At 48.5% G+C, this 13,812-nt stretch overlaps 1 protein-coding gene across 3 annotated transcripts in view; it reads right to left on the bottom strand.

Moving 5' to 3' along the window:
• The window catches only part of WFDC1 (WAP four-disulfide core domain 1), a 39,733-nt gene extending 26,246 nt beyond the window's left edge, over positions 1 to 13,487 (bottom strand). For all 3 annotated transcript variants that reach the window (XR_013530236.1, XM_002761215.5, XM_008986308.4), the window contains exon 1: positions 13,101 to 13,487. Coding sequence is in view for 2 of the 3 variants with exons in the window: in XM_002761215.5 (XP_002761261.3) it covers positions 13,101 to 13,244 (144 nt within the window). In the remaining variant the exon portion in view is untranslated. The remainder of the gene's footprint in view (positions 1 to 13,100) is intronic.
• Between the last annotated feature and the right edge of the window lie 325 nt (positions 13,488 to 13,812).

The raw sequence follows: 13,812 nt of genomic DNA, 5'->3' as shown, positions 1-13,812 counted from the left end.
AAGCCAACACATAAATCAGTGTGAATAAGCCAGACACCCCATACCACATACTGGATGATTCCATTTCTACGAAACGCCTACAGTGGGCAGATCCATACAAACAGAAAGCAGATTGTTGGTTGCCAGAGGCTGGGGGAAGAGGGAAGGAGGGCTGACAGCCAGTGGGTGCGGGGTTTCCAGCAGGGTCGATTCCAAAACGAAACACAAGGTCGGCTGCGAGACTCAGTGAATATGCTGATCACCACTGAACTGTACATTTGAAAGGGTAAATTGTCTGTCATGTGAATTTCATTTCAATAAAAGACCATTTAATCAGTATGAATAAAATACCACTAAGAAAAAACGTGTGTGCTCTGTATAACTGCTTCATGAGACAATCTATAGACAGTCAGCCCAACATGTCAACAGAGTTTACATGTTGGAGGACGAATTCAGATCATGTTTACTTATTTGTAACTCTCTGTGTCGTCTGAATTTTTTTACAGTAAACATCACTATTTTAATAATCAGTACAAGAATTTATATAAACTATTTCCATTTAGGGAAAAAGAATCCAGTCTCCAGAGCTGCTCTCAATGTACCCACATCCCTCCCTCAGAGCTCGCCACCCCCTTCCTTCCACATACAGGAGCTTTTACCCTTCTTTGGAAAGTTCCAGCAGCTTAGCGGCCAGACCAATAAAAATGCACCCCAGCACTGGTTTGCGTGGTGGAGGAAGAAAGCCAATTTTCCCCTAAGCATTACTCGCTCTTCCTCTGGAATTTGGACGTCAAACATCTAAAAATATGTCTCTCCCTGGAACAGAGGGTTTAGAGTTCAGCGTGCATAGATGAATGCCATTTCCTGGTGCCCGGAGCCCCCAGCACTGCGCCCTGGGGATGGAATTTGGTGCAAGGTTAATGGGACTTCCTCAGGGGGAGACAAAAAAAAAAAAGAAAGAAATTCTCAAGGCTGCAAACTCAACCAACTCTTCCCATCAATGTCATTGTCAATCAGTGCACCCAAGAGTCCTCGAGAACTTTCCATCCCTTCTATTCTGTTCTGGAAGGTTTTAACATAATTTATTCTTTCGTTTGATAGTAAATTCATAATTCTCAGGCCCACTGTGTTTCAGGCACTGGGCTGGATGTGGGGAGTTCTGAGTTGAAGCAGAAGACATTGGCCCTGGCTTTGCGTGGCTCAGTTTCAGGCAAGTCACAGACGCTACGCAAAACATCACACAGACGAGGCGAACGAATTGCGTTTTGTGGCCATCTGCAGAAGTAGTTAGGAGCCTAAACAAATCATGGCAATGGTCACAATAGAGCTCGATGCTAAGAAGGAAGAGGTGGGCCGGGCGCCGGGGCTCATGCCTGTAATCCCAGCACTTCGGGAGGCTAAGGCGGGCGGATCATGAGGTCAGGAGATCAAGACCATCCTGGTTAACATGTTGAAAACCTGTCTCTACTAAAAATACAAAAAATCAGCCATGTGTGGTAGCATGCACCTGTAATCCCAGCTACTCTGGAGGCTGAGGTAGGAGAATCACTTGAACCTGGGAGGCGAGTTCAGTGAGCTGAGATCACACCACTGCACTCCAGCCTGGGTGACAGAGCGAGGCATTCAGGGAGAGGCCTCGGAGCAGGTGGGCATGAAGTTACGATGACCCAAGAGCCGGAGTCAGCACTGTGAGTGGACACTTGCTGAGCGGCTATCCCGAGGTATGGGTGACACAGAGGTGCCAGCGCCTGCTCCCCCAGCTCACAGGGACTCTATGTGCCATCACAGAATTTTTGAGAGATGCCTCAGATTCTTGCTGCTTCTTAGAAAAAACTATTGTGGTAAAATACATATAACATGCAATTTTCCATTTCTGCTGTCTTCAGTGTGCGAGTTGGTGGCATTAATAAGATTCACGATGTGTGCAGCCACCTCCACGATCTATTTCTGTGGCCTTTTCATCACCCCCAGCAGAACCTCTGTTCTGATTAGGCAGCTGCCCCCCGTTCCTCCCTTCCCCAGCCCCTGGCAACCACAAATCTCCCTCCGATCCCACTGGATTTGCCTCTTCTGGTGTTGCATCCAAATAGTGTCACACGCCTGTGGCCTTTGTGCGCTCAGCATCATGTCTTTGAGGTTCATCTGTGTCGTGGTGTGTCTGGGCTCCGTTTCTGTGGCTGGGTCCTAGTCCACTGAGTGGACAGACCGCACTGTGCTCAGCCCATGCGCATCGGCTACCTCCACCCTGTGGCTGCGGTGGGTCTTGGCACAGAGGTGTCCTGCTTTCCTGCCTCCTTCTCCCAGATGATAACCACACAGGGGCCTGGGATGCTTTTTACTAGCTCATTTCCACCTGGAATTTCAGGGCTGGACCCTCAGATGAAGAAGCCCAGCCCCAGCGAGAGGAAAGTGATTTGCCCAAGGTCCCCCCAGAAGTCAGCTCTTCATGGACTTTTCATTCCTCCCACTCACCCATCCATGCCAGGCTCTGGGCTAGACACCGGGGCGTGGCCAAGCCTACAGAGAGCTTGCTTCACATCAGTACGACATATCCCCTTTCCCCAGCACCCAGGGAGCTCCGGGGCTTTGCTGGGGTTCTCATCCATGAGCCCTGGAGACCGCCTCCTGGGTGCTGCTGGGGGTCTCCAGCACCCACTGAGCACCCCAACCCCCAAGGTGGAGGCATCTTTGAAGTCTTGATGATGAAGTCCTGCGGGAAGGAGCAGAGAAAGCCCCCAGACTTTGGGGAAACAGTGACAGCTGCATCAGTCCCCAGCTAAAACGGCGCAGAAAAGCCATTCTCTGCAACAGCCTGTTTCCTTATCTGTGAAATGTCTCTCAATCAGGAGCTGACTCCCCTCATTCTCAGAGCAGACTATCCATTTCCCAGGACCACTGCAACAAAATGCCACATGCTGGGGGCTGAAAACAGCAGAAACGGATTCTTTAACAGTCCTGGAAGCTGGAATTCTGAGATCCAGGTGTCGGCCGGGTTGTTTCCTTTGTGGAGGCTCTGTGGAGAAAATCCTTCCACGTCTCTCCTGGCTTCCAGCGGCGGCTGGCAATTCCTCCTGTTCCCTGGCTTATAGATGCGTCACTCTGATTTCTGCAACTCTGTGTCTCTTTTTTTTCTTTTCCCCAGAGACCAAGTCTCACTCTGTCACCCAGGCTGGAGTGCAATGGCACGATCTTGGCTCACTGCAACCTCCACCTCGCCTCCTGGGTTCAAGTGATTCTCTTGCCTCAGCCTCCCAGTAGCTAGGACTACAGGTATCCACCACCACACCGGCTAATTTTTGTATTTTTAGTAGAGATGGTGTTTCACCCTGTTGGCCAGGCTGGTCTCGAACTCCTGCCCTCGGGTGATCCGCCCACCTTAGCCTCCCAAAGTGCTGGGATTACAGGCGTGAGCCACTGTGGTCATATTAAGAACCCACCCACACCCAGCATGACTTCATCTTATTTTGACCAATTGCACCTGTAATGAACCTGTTTCCAGATAAGGTCACATTCACAAAGATCAGAAATTACAGTTTGGAATGTATCTTTTAGGGGACACAGTTCAACCCATAACATGGATCAGATAGGATTTGAGTGCAGGAGTACATCTGGGGATCACGGGAAGCCCCAGTTGGGGAGTGGGGAAGCTGGGGAAGAAAGAGAAGGAGTGCTTCAGGAAGTGCTGATGAGCAGGTGACTGCCAGGGCACCAGAGCTCAAACTCTGCGGACCTGGGAGAAATCATGAGGAGCACTCCTCACTCTCGTCCCATCAAAGGTGAGAAGCCATCCAGGCCGTCAGCCTCCAGCTCCACCTGCTCCTATAGGTGTTACCTCCCGGCGCCTCTACTGGTCCTGCGTGCGGGATGAGCGTGGTCCTGCAGCCAGAGATGCTTCAGGCCAGCAGACACACATGCTTACGGTACAAAGATGAAGGTGAAGGTCAAAGATGAACTCAGGAAATGGTGAGAGCACAGCTCCACGCCATCTGCCTCTCCCACTCTGGCTATCTTAGCAAAAAATAAAGGGAGGTCTGGAAGGCTCTCAGCTCACAGAAATGACGGGGGAAAGGAGAACTCGGTTGGGGAACTGAGGAATGTGGGTTGTGGGCCACGGCCAGCTCCTACAGTACCCTACCGCTGCAAGCACAGGGGGTGCCTCCAAGCAGACCAACTGCAACGGGGTGCCCCGTCCGGCAGGATGCATTCCAAGAGAAAGAGGCATCTGTGGCTCTTGGCTGCTGTGGCCCCTCACAGGGCGCCCTCAGCAGTGCAGGCACCTCTGGGCAGGGTGCAAACTGAACAGCCATTTCCAGTGCCCTGGATGGGTGCTTAGAGGGGAAAGCAGGCTCACAGTCACACTGACAGCCACGCCGCCCTGCCCAGTCCAGCGGCTGTGCAGCACCCAGGCTCGCGTGGTGGCTGCCATGGTGGATGTGTCTAGAGGCTCCCGAGAGCGAATGGATGGCAAACGCTTGTCCTTAAACATGGTAAGTGCTCAGTAAATCACTGTTCTCAGGAGTTTTATCTAATGCCACGAAAGAAATGTCAAAAACTTCAACTCCACAGAACGGACTGAGCTCTGTGGCAAGGTTGTTGGACCATTTACAAACATTCCACATCTGTTTTATCCTGTCTCGTAAATATTTGGTGTTGGAATGGGTTTTTTAACCTGTCTGTAAGGCTCAAAATAAAGGGATGGAGGAAGATTTGCCAAGCAAATGGAGAGCAAAAAAGAGCGGGAGTTGCAATTCTCATCTCAGATAAAATAGACTTTAAACAAAGATCAAAAGAGACAAAGAAGGACATTACATAATGGTAAAAGGATCAATGCATCAAGAAGAGCTAACGATCCTAAATATATACGCACCCAATACAGGAGCACCCAGATACATAAGGCAAGTTCTTAATGACTTACAAAGAGACTTAGACTCCCACACAATAATAGTGGGAGCCTTTTTTTTTTTTTTTTTGAGACGGAGTTTCGCTCTTGTTACCCAGGCTGGAGTGCAATGGCGCGATCTCAGCTCACCGCAACCTCCGCCTCCCGTGTTCAGGCAATTCTCCTGCCTCAGCCTCCTGAGTAGCTGGGATTACAGGCATGCGCCACCGTGCCCAGCTAATTTTTTGTATTTTTAGTAGAGACGGGGTTTTACCATGTTGACCAGGGATGGTCTCGATCTCTCAACCTTGTGATCCACCCATCTTGGCCTCCCAAAATGCTGGTGTTACAGGCTTGAGCCACCGTGCCCAGAAATAGTGGGAGACTTTAACACCCCATTGTCAATATTAGATCAACGAGACAGAAAATTAACAAGGATATCCAGGACTTGAACTCAGACTTGGAACAAGCAAACCTAATAGACATTTACAGAACTCTGCACCCCAAATCCACAGAATATACATTCTTCTCAGCACCACATCACACCTACTCTAAAATTGACCACATACTTGGAAGTAAATCACTCCTCAGCAAATGTGAAAGAACAGAAATCATACCAAACAGTCTCTCAGACCACAGTGCAATCAAGTTAGAACTCAGAATTGAGAAACTAACTCAGAACCGCACAGCTTCATGGAAACTGAACAACTGGTTCTTGAATGTTGACTGGATAAACAACGAAATGAAGGCAGAAATAAAGATTTTCTTCGAAACCAATGAGAACGAAGACACAACGTACCAGAATCTCTGGGACACATTTAAAGCAGTCTCTAGAGGAAAATATATAGCAATAAGTGCCCACATGAGAAGGAAGGAAAGATCTAAAATTGACACCCTATCATCAAAATTGAAAGAGCTAGAGGAACAAGACCAAAAAAACTCAAAAGCTAGCAGAAGACAAGAAATGACTAAGATCAGAGCAGAAATGAAGGAGATAGAGACAAAAAAAAAAAAAAAAAAAAAAACCCCTTCAAAAAATCAATAAATCCAGGAGCTGTTTTTTTTTTTGAGACGGAGTTTCACTCTTGTTACCCAGGCTGGAGTACAATGGCGCAATCTCGGCTCACCGCAACCTCCGCCTCCTGGGTTCAGGCAATTCTCCTGCCTCAGCCTCCTGAGCAGCTGGGATTACAGGCACGCGCCACCATGCCCAGCTAATTTTTTGTATTTTTAGTAGAGACGGGGTTTCACCATGTTGACCAGGATGGTCTCGATCTCTTGACCTCGTGATCCACCTGCCTCGGCCTCCCAAAGTGCTGGGATTACAGGCTTGAGCCACCACGCCCGGCCAGAGCTGGTTTTTTGAAAAGATCAACAGCATAGACAGACCACTAGTCAGATTAATAAAAAAGAAAAGAGAGAATAACCAAATAGATGCAATAAAAAACGATAAAGGGGATATCACCACCGATTCCACAGAAATTCAAACCATCATCAGAGATTACTACTAACATCTCTATGCACATAAACTAGTAAACCTGGAAGAAATGGATAAATTCCTGGACACTTGCATCCTCCCAAGCCTAAACCAGGAAGAAGCCGAAACCCTGAATAGACCAATAACAAGGTCTGAAGTTGAGGCAGCAATTAAGAGCTTACCACCCAGAAAACCCCCAGGTCCAAACGGATTCACAGCTGAATTCTTCCAGACATACAAAGAAGAGCTGGTACCATTCCTTATGAAACTATTCCAAACAATCCAAAAAGAGGGAATCCTTCCCAAATCATTTTATGAGACCAATATCACCCTGATACCAAAACCCGGCAGAAACCCAGCAAGAAAAGAAAACTTCAGGCCAATATCCATGATGAACATAGATGCAAAAATCTTCAACAAAATACTGGCAAGCCAATTGCAACAGCACATCAAAAAGCTTATCCATCATGATCAATAGGCTTCATCCTAGGGATGCAAGGCTGGTTCAACATACACAAGTCTATAAACGTGATTCACCACATCAACAGAACCAAAGACAAAAACCACATGATTATCTCAATTGATGCAGAGAAGGCCTTTGGCAAAATTCAACAGCCTTTATGCTAAAAACCCTCAATAAACTAGTTATTGATGGAATGTATCTCAAAATAATAAAAGCTATTTATGACAAACCAACAGCCAATATCATACTGAATGGACAAAACTGGAAGCATTCCCTTTGAAATCTGGCACTAGACAAGGATGCCCTCTCTCACCACTCCTATTCAATATAGTATTGGAAGTTCTAGCCAGAGCAATCAGGCAAGAAAAAGAAATAAAAGGTATTCAAATAGGAAAGGAGGAAGTCAAATTGTCTCTATTTGCAGACAACATGATTGTATATCTAGAAGACCTCATTGTCTCAGCCCAAAAACTCCTGAAACTGATAAGCAACTTTAGCAAAGTCTCTGATACAAAATCAATGTGCAAAAATCACAAGCATTCCTATACACCAATAACAGACTTAAAGAAAGCCAAATCAAGAATGAACTGCCATTCACAATTGCTACAAAGAGAATAAAATACCTAGGAATACAACTAACAAAGGATGAAAAGGACCTCTTCAAGGAGAACTACAAACCACTGCTCAACAAAATAAGAAAGGACACAAACAGATGGAGAAACATTCCATGTTCACAGTTAGGAAGAATCAATATCGTGAAAATGGCCATACTGCCCAAAGTAATTTACAGATTCAATGCTATCCCCATCAAGCTACCAATGACCTTCTTCACAGAATCGGAAAAAAAAAACACCTTAAACTTCATATGGAACCAAAAGAGAGCCCGCATAGCCAAGTCAATTCTAAACAAAAAGAACACAGCGGGAGGCATCATACCACCTGATTTGAAACTATACTACAAGGCAACAGTAATCAAAACAGCATGGTACTGGTACCAAAACAGAGATATAGACCAATGGAACAGAGCAGAGGCCTCAGAGGCAACACCACACATCTACAACCATTCAATCTTTGACAAACCTGACAAAAACAAGCAATGCGGAAAGGAGTCCCTGTTTAATAAATGGTGTTGGGAAAACTGTCTAGCCATGGGCAGAAAGCAGAAACTGGACCCCTTCCTGACACCTTACACTAAAATTAACTCCAGATGGATTAAAGACTTAAACATAAGACCTAACACCATAAAAACCCTAGAAGAAAACCTAGGCAAAACCATTCAGGACATAGGCGTAGGCAAGGACTTCATGACTGAAACACCAAAAGCATTGGCAACAAAAGCCAAAATAGACAAATGGGACCTAGTCAAACTCCACAGCTTCTGCATAGCAAAAGAAACAGTGATTAGAGTGAATCGGCAACCAACAGAATGGGAAAAAAATTTTTGCAGTTTACCCATCTGACAAAGGGCTGATATCCAGAGATTACAAAGAACTAAAACAGATTTACAAGAAAAAAACAAACAAGCCCATTCAAAAGTGGGTGAAGAACATGAACAGACACTTTACAAAAGAAGGCATACATGAGGCCAACAAACGTGAAAAAATGCTCATTATCACTGGTCATTAGAGAAATACAAATCAAAACTACATTGAGATGCCACCTCACACCAGTTAGAATGGTGATCATTAAAAAATCTGGAGACAACAGATGCTGGAGAAGATGTGGAGAAATAGGAACACTTTTACACTGCTGGTGGGAGTGTAAACTAGTTCAACCATTGTGGAAGACAGTGTGGCAATTCCTCAAGGACCTAGAAATAGAAATTTCATTTGACCCAGCAATCCCATTACTGGGTATATAGCCAAAGGATTATAAATCATTCTACTATAAGGACACATGCACACGAATGTTCACTGCAGCACTGTTTACAATAGCAAAGACTTGGAACCAACCCGAATGCCCATCAATGATAGACCGGACAGGGAAAATGTGGCACATATACACCATGGAATACTATGCAGCCATCAAAAACGAAGAATTCGTGTCCTTTGTAGGGACATGGATGAACCTGGAAACCCTCATTCTCAGCAAACTGACACAAGAATAGAAAATCAAACACCACATGTTCTCACTCATAGGTAGGTGTTGAACAATGAGAACACATGGACACAGGGAGGGGAGCATCACACACTGGGGTCTGTCAGGGGGAAATAGGGGAGGGACAGTGGAGGGTGGGGAGTTGGAGAGATAGCACGGGGAGAAATGCCAGATACAGGTGATGGGGAGGAAGGCAGCACATCACACTGCCATGTGTGTACCTATGCAACAATCTTGCATGTTCTTCACATGTACCCCAAAACCTAAAATGCAATTAAAAAAAAAATCTGTCCATAGTGCACATGCAGGGATTGCAGTTCTGTGCCAGGCAGGGAACTGCAGGTTTCATGGTCTTTTTACTGAACTCTACAAATCAGGCACTGCTGTGTCCTGTGCTGCAGATGAGGAAACTGAGGCTCAGACAGGGGAAGGAAATTCCTGAAGGTCTTAGAGATAGGAGGCAGTGGACTCAGACGTTCCCATTGGGTCTCCCAAGGGAATGAAGGGCAAGTGTGCTCGTCTTTGGCACTGTCTCTGCATGCTTGGACGACGAAGCATGAACAGCATTCAGGACATACACTGGCCCCACTCTGACCAAGAGACCTGTCCCCTCCACAAAAGTCACTCTGCCGGGAGACGAGGCTTTGAGAAGGTAGAGCAGGCTACAGGAAGTCATGCACTTAGTCAGGACTGAACCACCAGCTTTCTGCGTGTAGCCCTGGCCAATTTCCAAGGTGTAAATACTCCCAGCATGGTTGATTTCAGGCAACCCACGTGATGCCACTGAATGGAAGCTGGAAGAGATGTGGAGTACCTCCTCTCCTCATCATACCACACAGATGCAAGAGACATAAAACCCCAGGAGCAGAGAGAATAGCAAAATGTAGCAACATAATTGGGAAGTGACACATTTCTAATAGGAAGTATTTCCTGGCTGCAGTATTCCCTGGGTGCAAGGCCTCACACCTGTAATCCCAGCACTTTGGCAGGCTGAGGCGGATGGATTACCTGAGCTCAGGAGTTTGAGATGGGCATGGACAACATGGTAAAACCCCATCTCTACTAAAAATACAAAAAATTTAGCCAGGCATGGTGGCACATGCCTGTAATCCCAGCTACTCAGGAGGCTGAGGCACGAGAAACGCTTGAGCTGGGGAGGTGGAGATTGTAGTGAACGGAGATCACGCCATTGCACTCCAGCCTGGGTAACAAGAGCGAAACTCCGTCTTAAAAAAAAAAATTATTTTAATATAAATGATTCGTGAGTTCAGATAACTTAATTTGTGATCATGGCTGTGTGGAACAGAACTGGCTCTCTGGAGAGGATGCAAGCCAGCTTCAGCATACACCCAGCATCTCCTGAGCCCAACCAGCCCACAGCCCTCAAGGTCAGGGTCAAGGCTGAAGGTCTGACTCAGTGTAGGCTCGGGGAGTGGTGTCTCATGGGCAAGTCTTGACTTTGTGCATGTGGGGGCTGCTTCCTATCACCCGTGAGTCCCTGTCAGATGTTTTCAAGGAAATTAGAATCAGAACTGAAACGGTCATGAAAATCAATAGGTTCTCCACCTTCATTTCCCAGGAGAGGACTGAGGACCAGAGAAGGGCAGCGAGTGGCCCAAGATTGCACAGCACATTAGAGGTATCACTGAGATGATTCCTAGGCCAGGCGCTCTTCCCAGCCTTCCTGCCCTCTGAGTCACAAGCCAACAGTCTCTCTTTGCCCATGGCTTTTTCTGAGGCACAGTTGTTCTTTTTTTTTTTTTTTGAGATGGAGTTTTGCTCTTCTCGGCCAGGCTGGAGTGCAATGGCACGATCTCGGCTCACTGCAACCTCTGCCTCCCGGGTTCAAGCCATTCTCCTGCCTCAGCCTCCTGAATAGCTGAGATTACAGGCATGTGCCACCATGTCCAGCTAATTTTTTATTTTTTACCACATTGGCCAGGCTGGTCTGGAACTCCTGACCTCAGGCAATCCACCTGTGTCGTCCTCCCAAAGTGCTGGTATTACAGGTGTGAGCCACCGTGCCCGGCCGGCACAGTTGTTCTGCATAAACCTCACCTGTGTCTAGGTGCTGAGGAAGGAGGCCAATATCTGCTGATAACCAGGGAAAGTTTCGATTCAGCCAGGGGCCAATTCAAAGCCCTTGTATCCTGACCAGCGGTGGCTAGAAGTCACTCAGCTCCTGCAGCACCCCCAGTCTTGTGTTTTAGAGACTCCCCGAATCCACCGTGCACATCAACCCTGAGCCTCCTATGTGGATGTCACGGTGCTGGCTCCTATGACAGCTTGGGACACGGTGGAGATAAAATCAGATGACATATTAGGAATCTCTCTGTGGCTGTAGAAACAAAGTGCTCCTACTACAGGTCAGGGTTGCACCAGCAGAGCCCGGAAAGTCTTAGGAGAGTCTCACCTTCCTCAATGCCTCTCCGCTGGCCATGTCTGGTCTCCCAAGCAGCATTCAGATGCACCACTTTTGCCTGGGAGCCTCAGCTCATGCTGAGCCTTCTTCCATGAATGTCCTTCCTCCTCCTAATTCCTAATCCTTCCCAAGCACCGATCAGGGTCTCCACCTCCTCCAGGAAGCCTTTGTGACTACACCATTTCACATGAGCTTTCCCTTCTCCAAGCACCTCATCATTTCACTCTACTACTCTTTCCACGTCCTGGTGGTCTCCTGTCTCTCGACACCAACACGTGCTCTGCATGGGGAGAGTGAGCCCTGGAGGCCCAGATTCACCTCAATACAGTTTCACACACCCCAACATGCCTGGAGTCATTAAACATTCTCCCTTTCCTCTTCTCCAGCTGGCAAACTCTTATTTATTCTTTAAAGCCCCAGGTCCACTGTCCCCAACCCTGAGAACCCTGTGTGACTCTCCGGGGGCAGAGCTGCACACACGCAGTGCTACCACTGCATCTGCTTATAATTCACTCACAAGAACACCAGGCGCCGACTTCATGGCATTCACCAGGGGCACGCACTAGTGAAACAGAGACTCGCCCTACCCCAAGGAACCCACATTCTACCCTTAGGCAACACCAACCAGCGTCACGATGACTGACAGCTGCCGAGATGCATTGACCGCTTGCTATGTTGCAAAGACGTTCTGCATCCCGAGTCATGTAACCCTCATGCACGTGCTGTGGGTGCCGGCATTATCTTCTTGAGCCCTCTGTGTGCAGAGATTGTCCTGGCTCACTCCGGCCCTGCAGTTCTGTGCTCCCTGGGGGGTGGGAGGAACCGAAAATGATCGCCTTCCCCACCCCATTCTCTCCTCGAGTTCCCTTCCTGCTTTCTGGCCTCCTCGGCTCTCACAAACTGCTCACGCTTTGTGTTTTCTTTTTCTCTCTCATTTAGTCCCTGCTGCTTCCAGTTCCCCAGCGAGTTCCCCAGGCAGAGATCTGAGGTCTGTGTCCCCACAGCCTAGGACAGTGCCTGGTAAACAGTGCTGACCCAAACGTAGCCGTGTGTAGGAATGTATCCCTTTCTCTTTTGAAGATGAGATCGCTGGTGTTCAGAGAGGTCAAGCAGCTTGCCTGAGAGAAGTCACACAGCTGACGCATAGCAGAGCCCGGATTCAAACACAGACACCTGGCTCCAGGACGTGCGTTTCTTGCCCTCACGGCCTCCACCTTCTCTTTGTACTGCCATTCACCCAACTGCCTCTGCACTGCAACCACCACCCTTGAGGATGGGGGCTGGTACCTCCTTCCTCTTATACCCACAAGACCCCACAGGATGCCTTCCCCAGGGCGCTTTCTGCTAAATTCTGTTTAGGAGAATGTATTCATTCTGTTTGCAGAATGAATAAACAACCATATGAATGCGTAACTGTATTTCAGAAACATGTGGTACTGATCATGGAGACAGAACGTGCCATTTAAGTCCTCGGGCTCTTAAATTAGATGCTGTCTTTCAGGAGTAAGTACACTTTTGCAACAAGGCAAAAGAGAGGCTTGATTCTCTTACACATTTGTGGTGTGTCTTTTGCCTCTAGACTCACAGGCAAGGGGCCTTTTTGTGGGGTGAGCCCCATCTGCCCACCACACGACTCAGACACACACAGACAGGAAGATGCCTGCCCCGCCACGTTTTGGGGGAGCATTTACAGAAAAAGGCAGCGTCCAGGTATCACTGCTCTCTGAGAGGCTGCCTCCCCCCCAACAGAGGCTGCCCCAGCCTCCCCGTCCCAGGCACTTACACGGGATTTCTCGGCCAGCCGCGCAGGCAATGCCCGTTTCCAGATATTCTTGGCAGAGCCGGTGTGGAGAAGTAGCAGCAAGAGGCACAGCGCCTGGATGATCTGTCTCCTGTGGCTGCCCGGCCCCACGCTGGTTAAAGGCATTTCCTCCCTGGGCAGCGACCTTCCAGACGCACACAGAAGAGGGGCCCTTCTAGCTGCGTGGGCCTGCGAGTGGGGACAGGAGCGTGCACGGTCTGCTGGGCTTTCTTAGTTCCACCCAGCAGGGTCCCTAGGATCATGTGTCTGCATCCAGCACATGCCCCTTCCTTGATGGTGGCTGGCCTGCTCGGCTATTTAGAGCTTGCCCTATAACATCTGGCCCCAGAGGCTCCAAGGAGAGCGTCTGCAGCCCAGGCGGTTCAGTGGGCGGTGGCAGCAGGAGGAGGGGGCATCAGCTTGCTTGGAGACGTGGCCGGGAGTGGCCTGTCACTCTCCACTCTCCATAATGAGCACTTCCTTGCAGGCTGGAGCGGTCTCCTCCCGGGGAGGTGTGCTGGCTGCACGCAGGCTCAGGACTGGACATGCAGGGGAGGGCAGCAGGATGGATAGGGGCTCAGCTGCCACCTTGTTCAAGTTTTGAGCTGGGCTGACAAACTATCTGCCCATAAAACCTTCTTTGGAAGAGGCTACTGGACGGAGACTGGCCAAGGGTGCGGCCGTGGAGAGGTGA

Source organism: Callithrix jacchus, chromosome 20 (genome assembly GCF_049354715.1).
Source record: "Callithrix jacchus isolate 240 chromosome 20, calJac240_pri, whole genome shotgun sequence".
Lineage (NCBI taxonomy): Eukaryota > Metazoa > Chordata > Mammalia > Primates > Cebidae > Callithrix > Callithrix jacchus.
The sequence above is the reverse complement of the archived record's forward strand: the minus strand, read 5'-3'. Positions and strand labels throughout refer to the sequence as shown.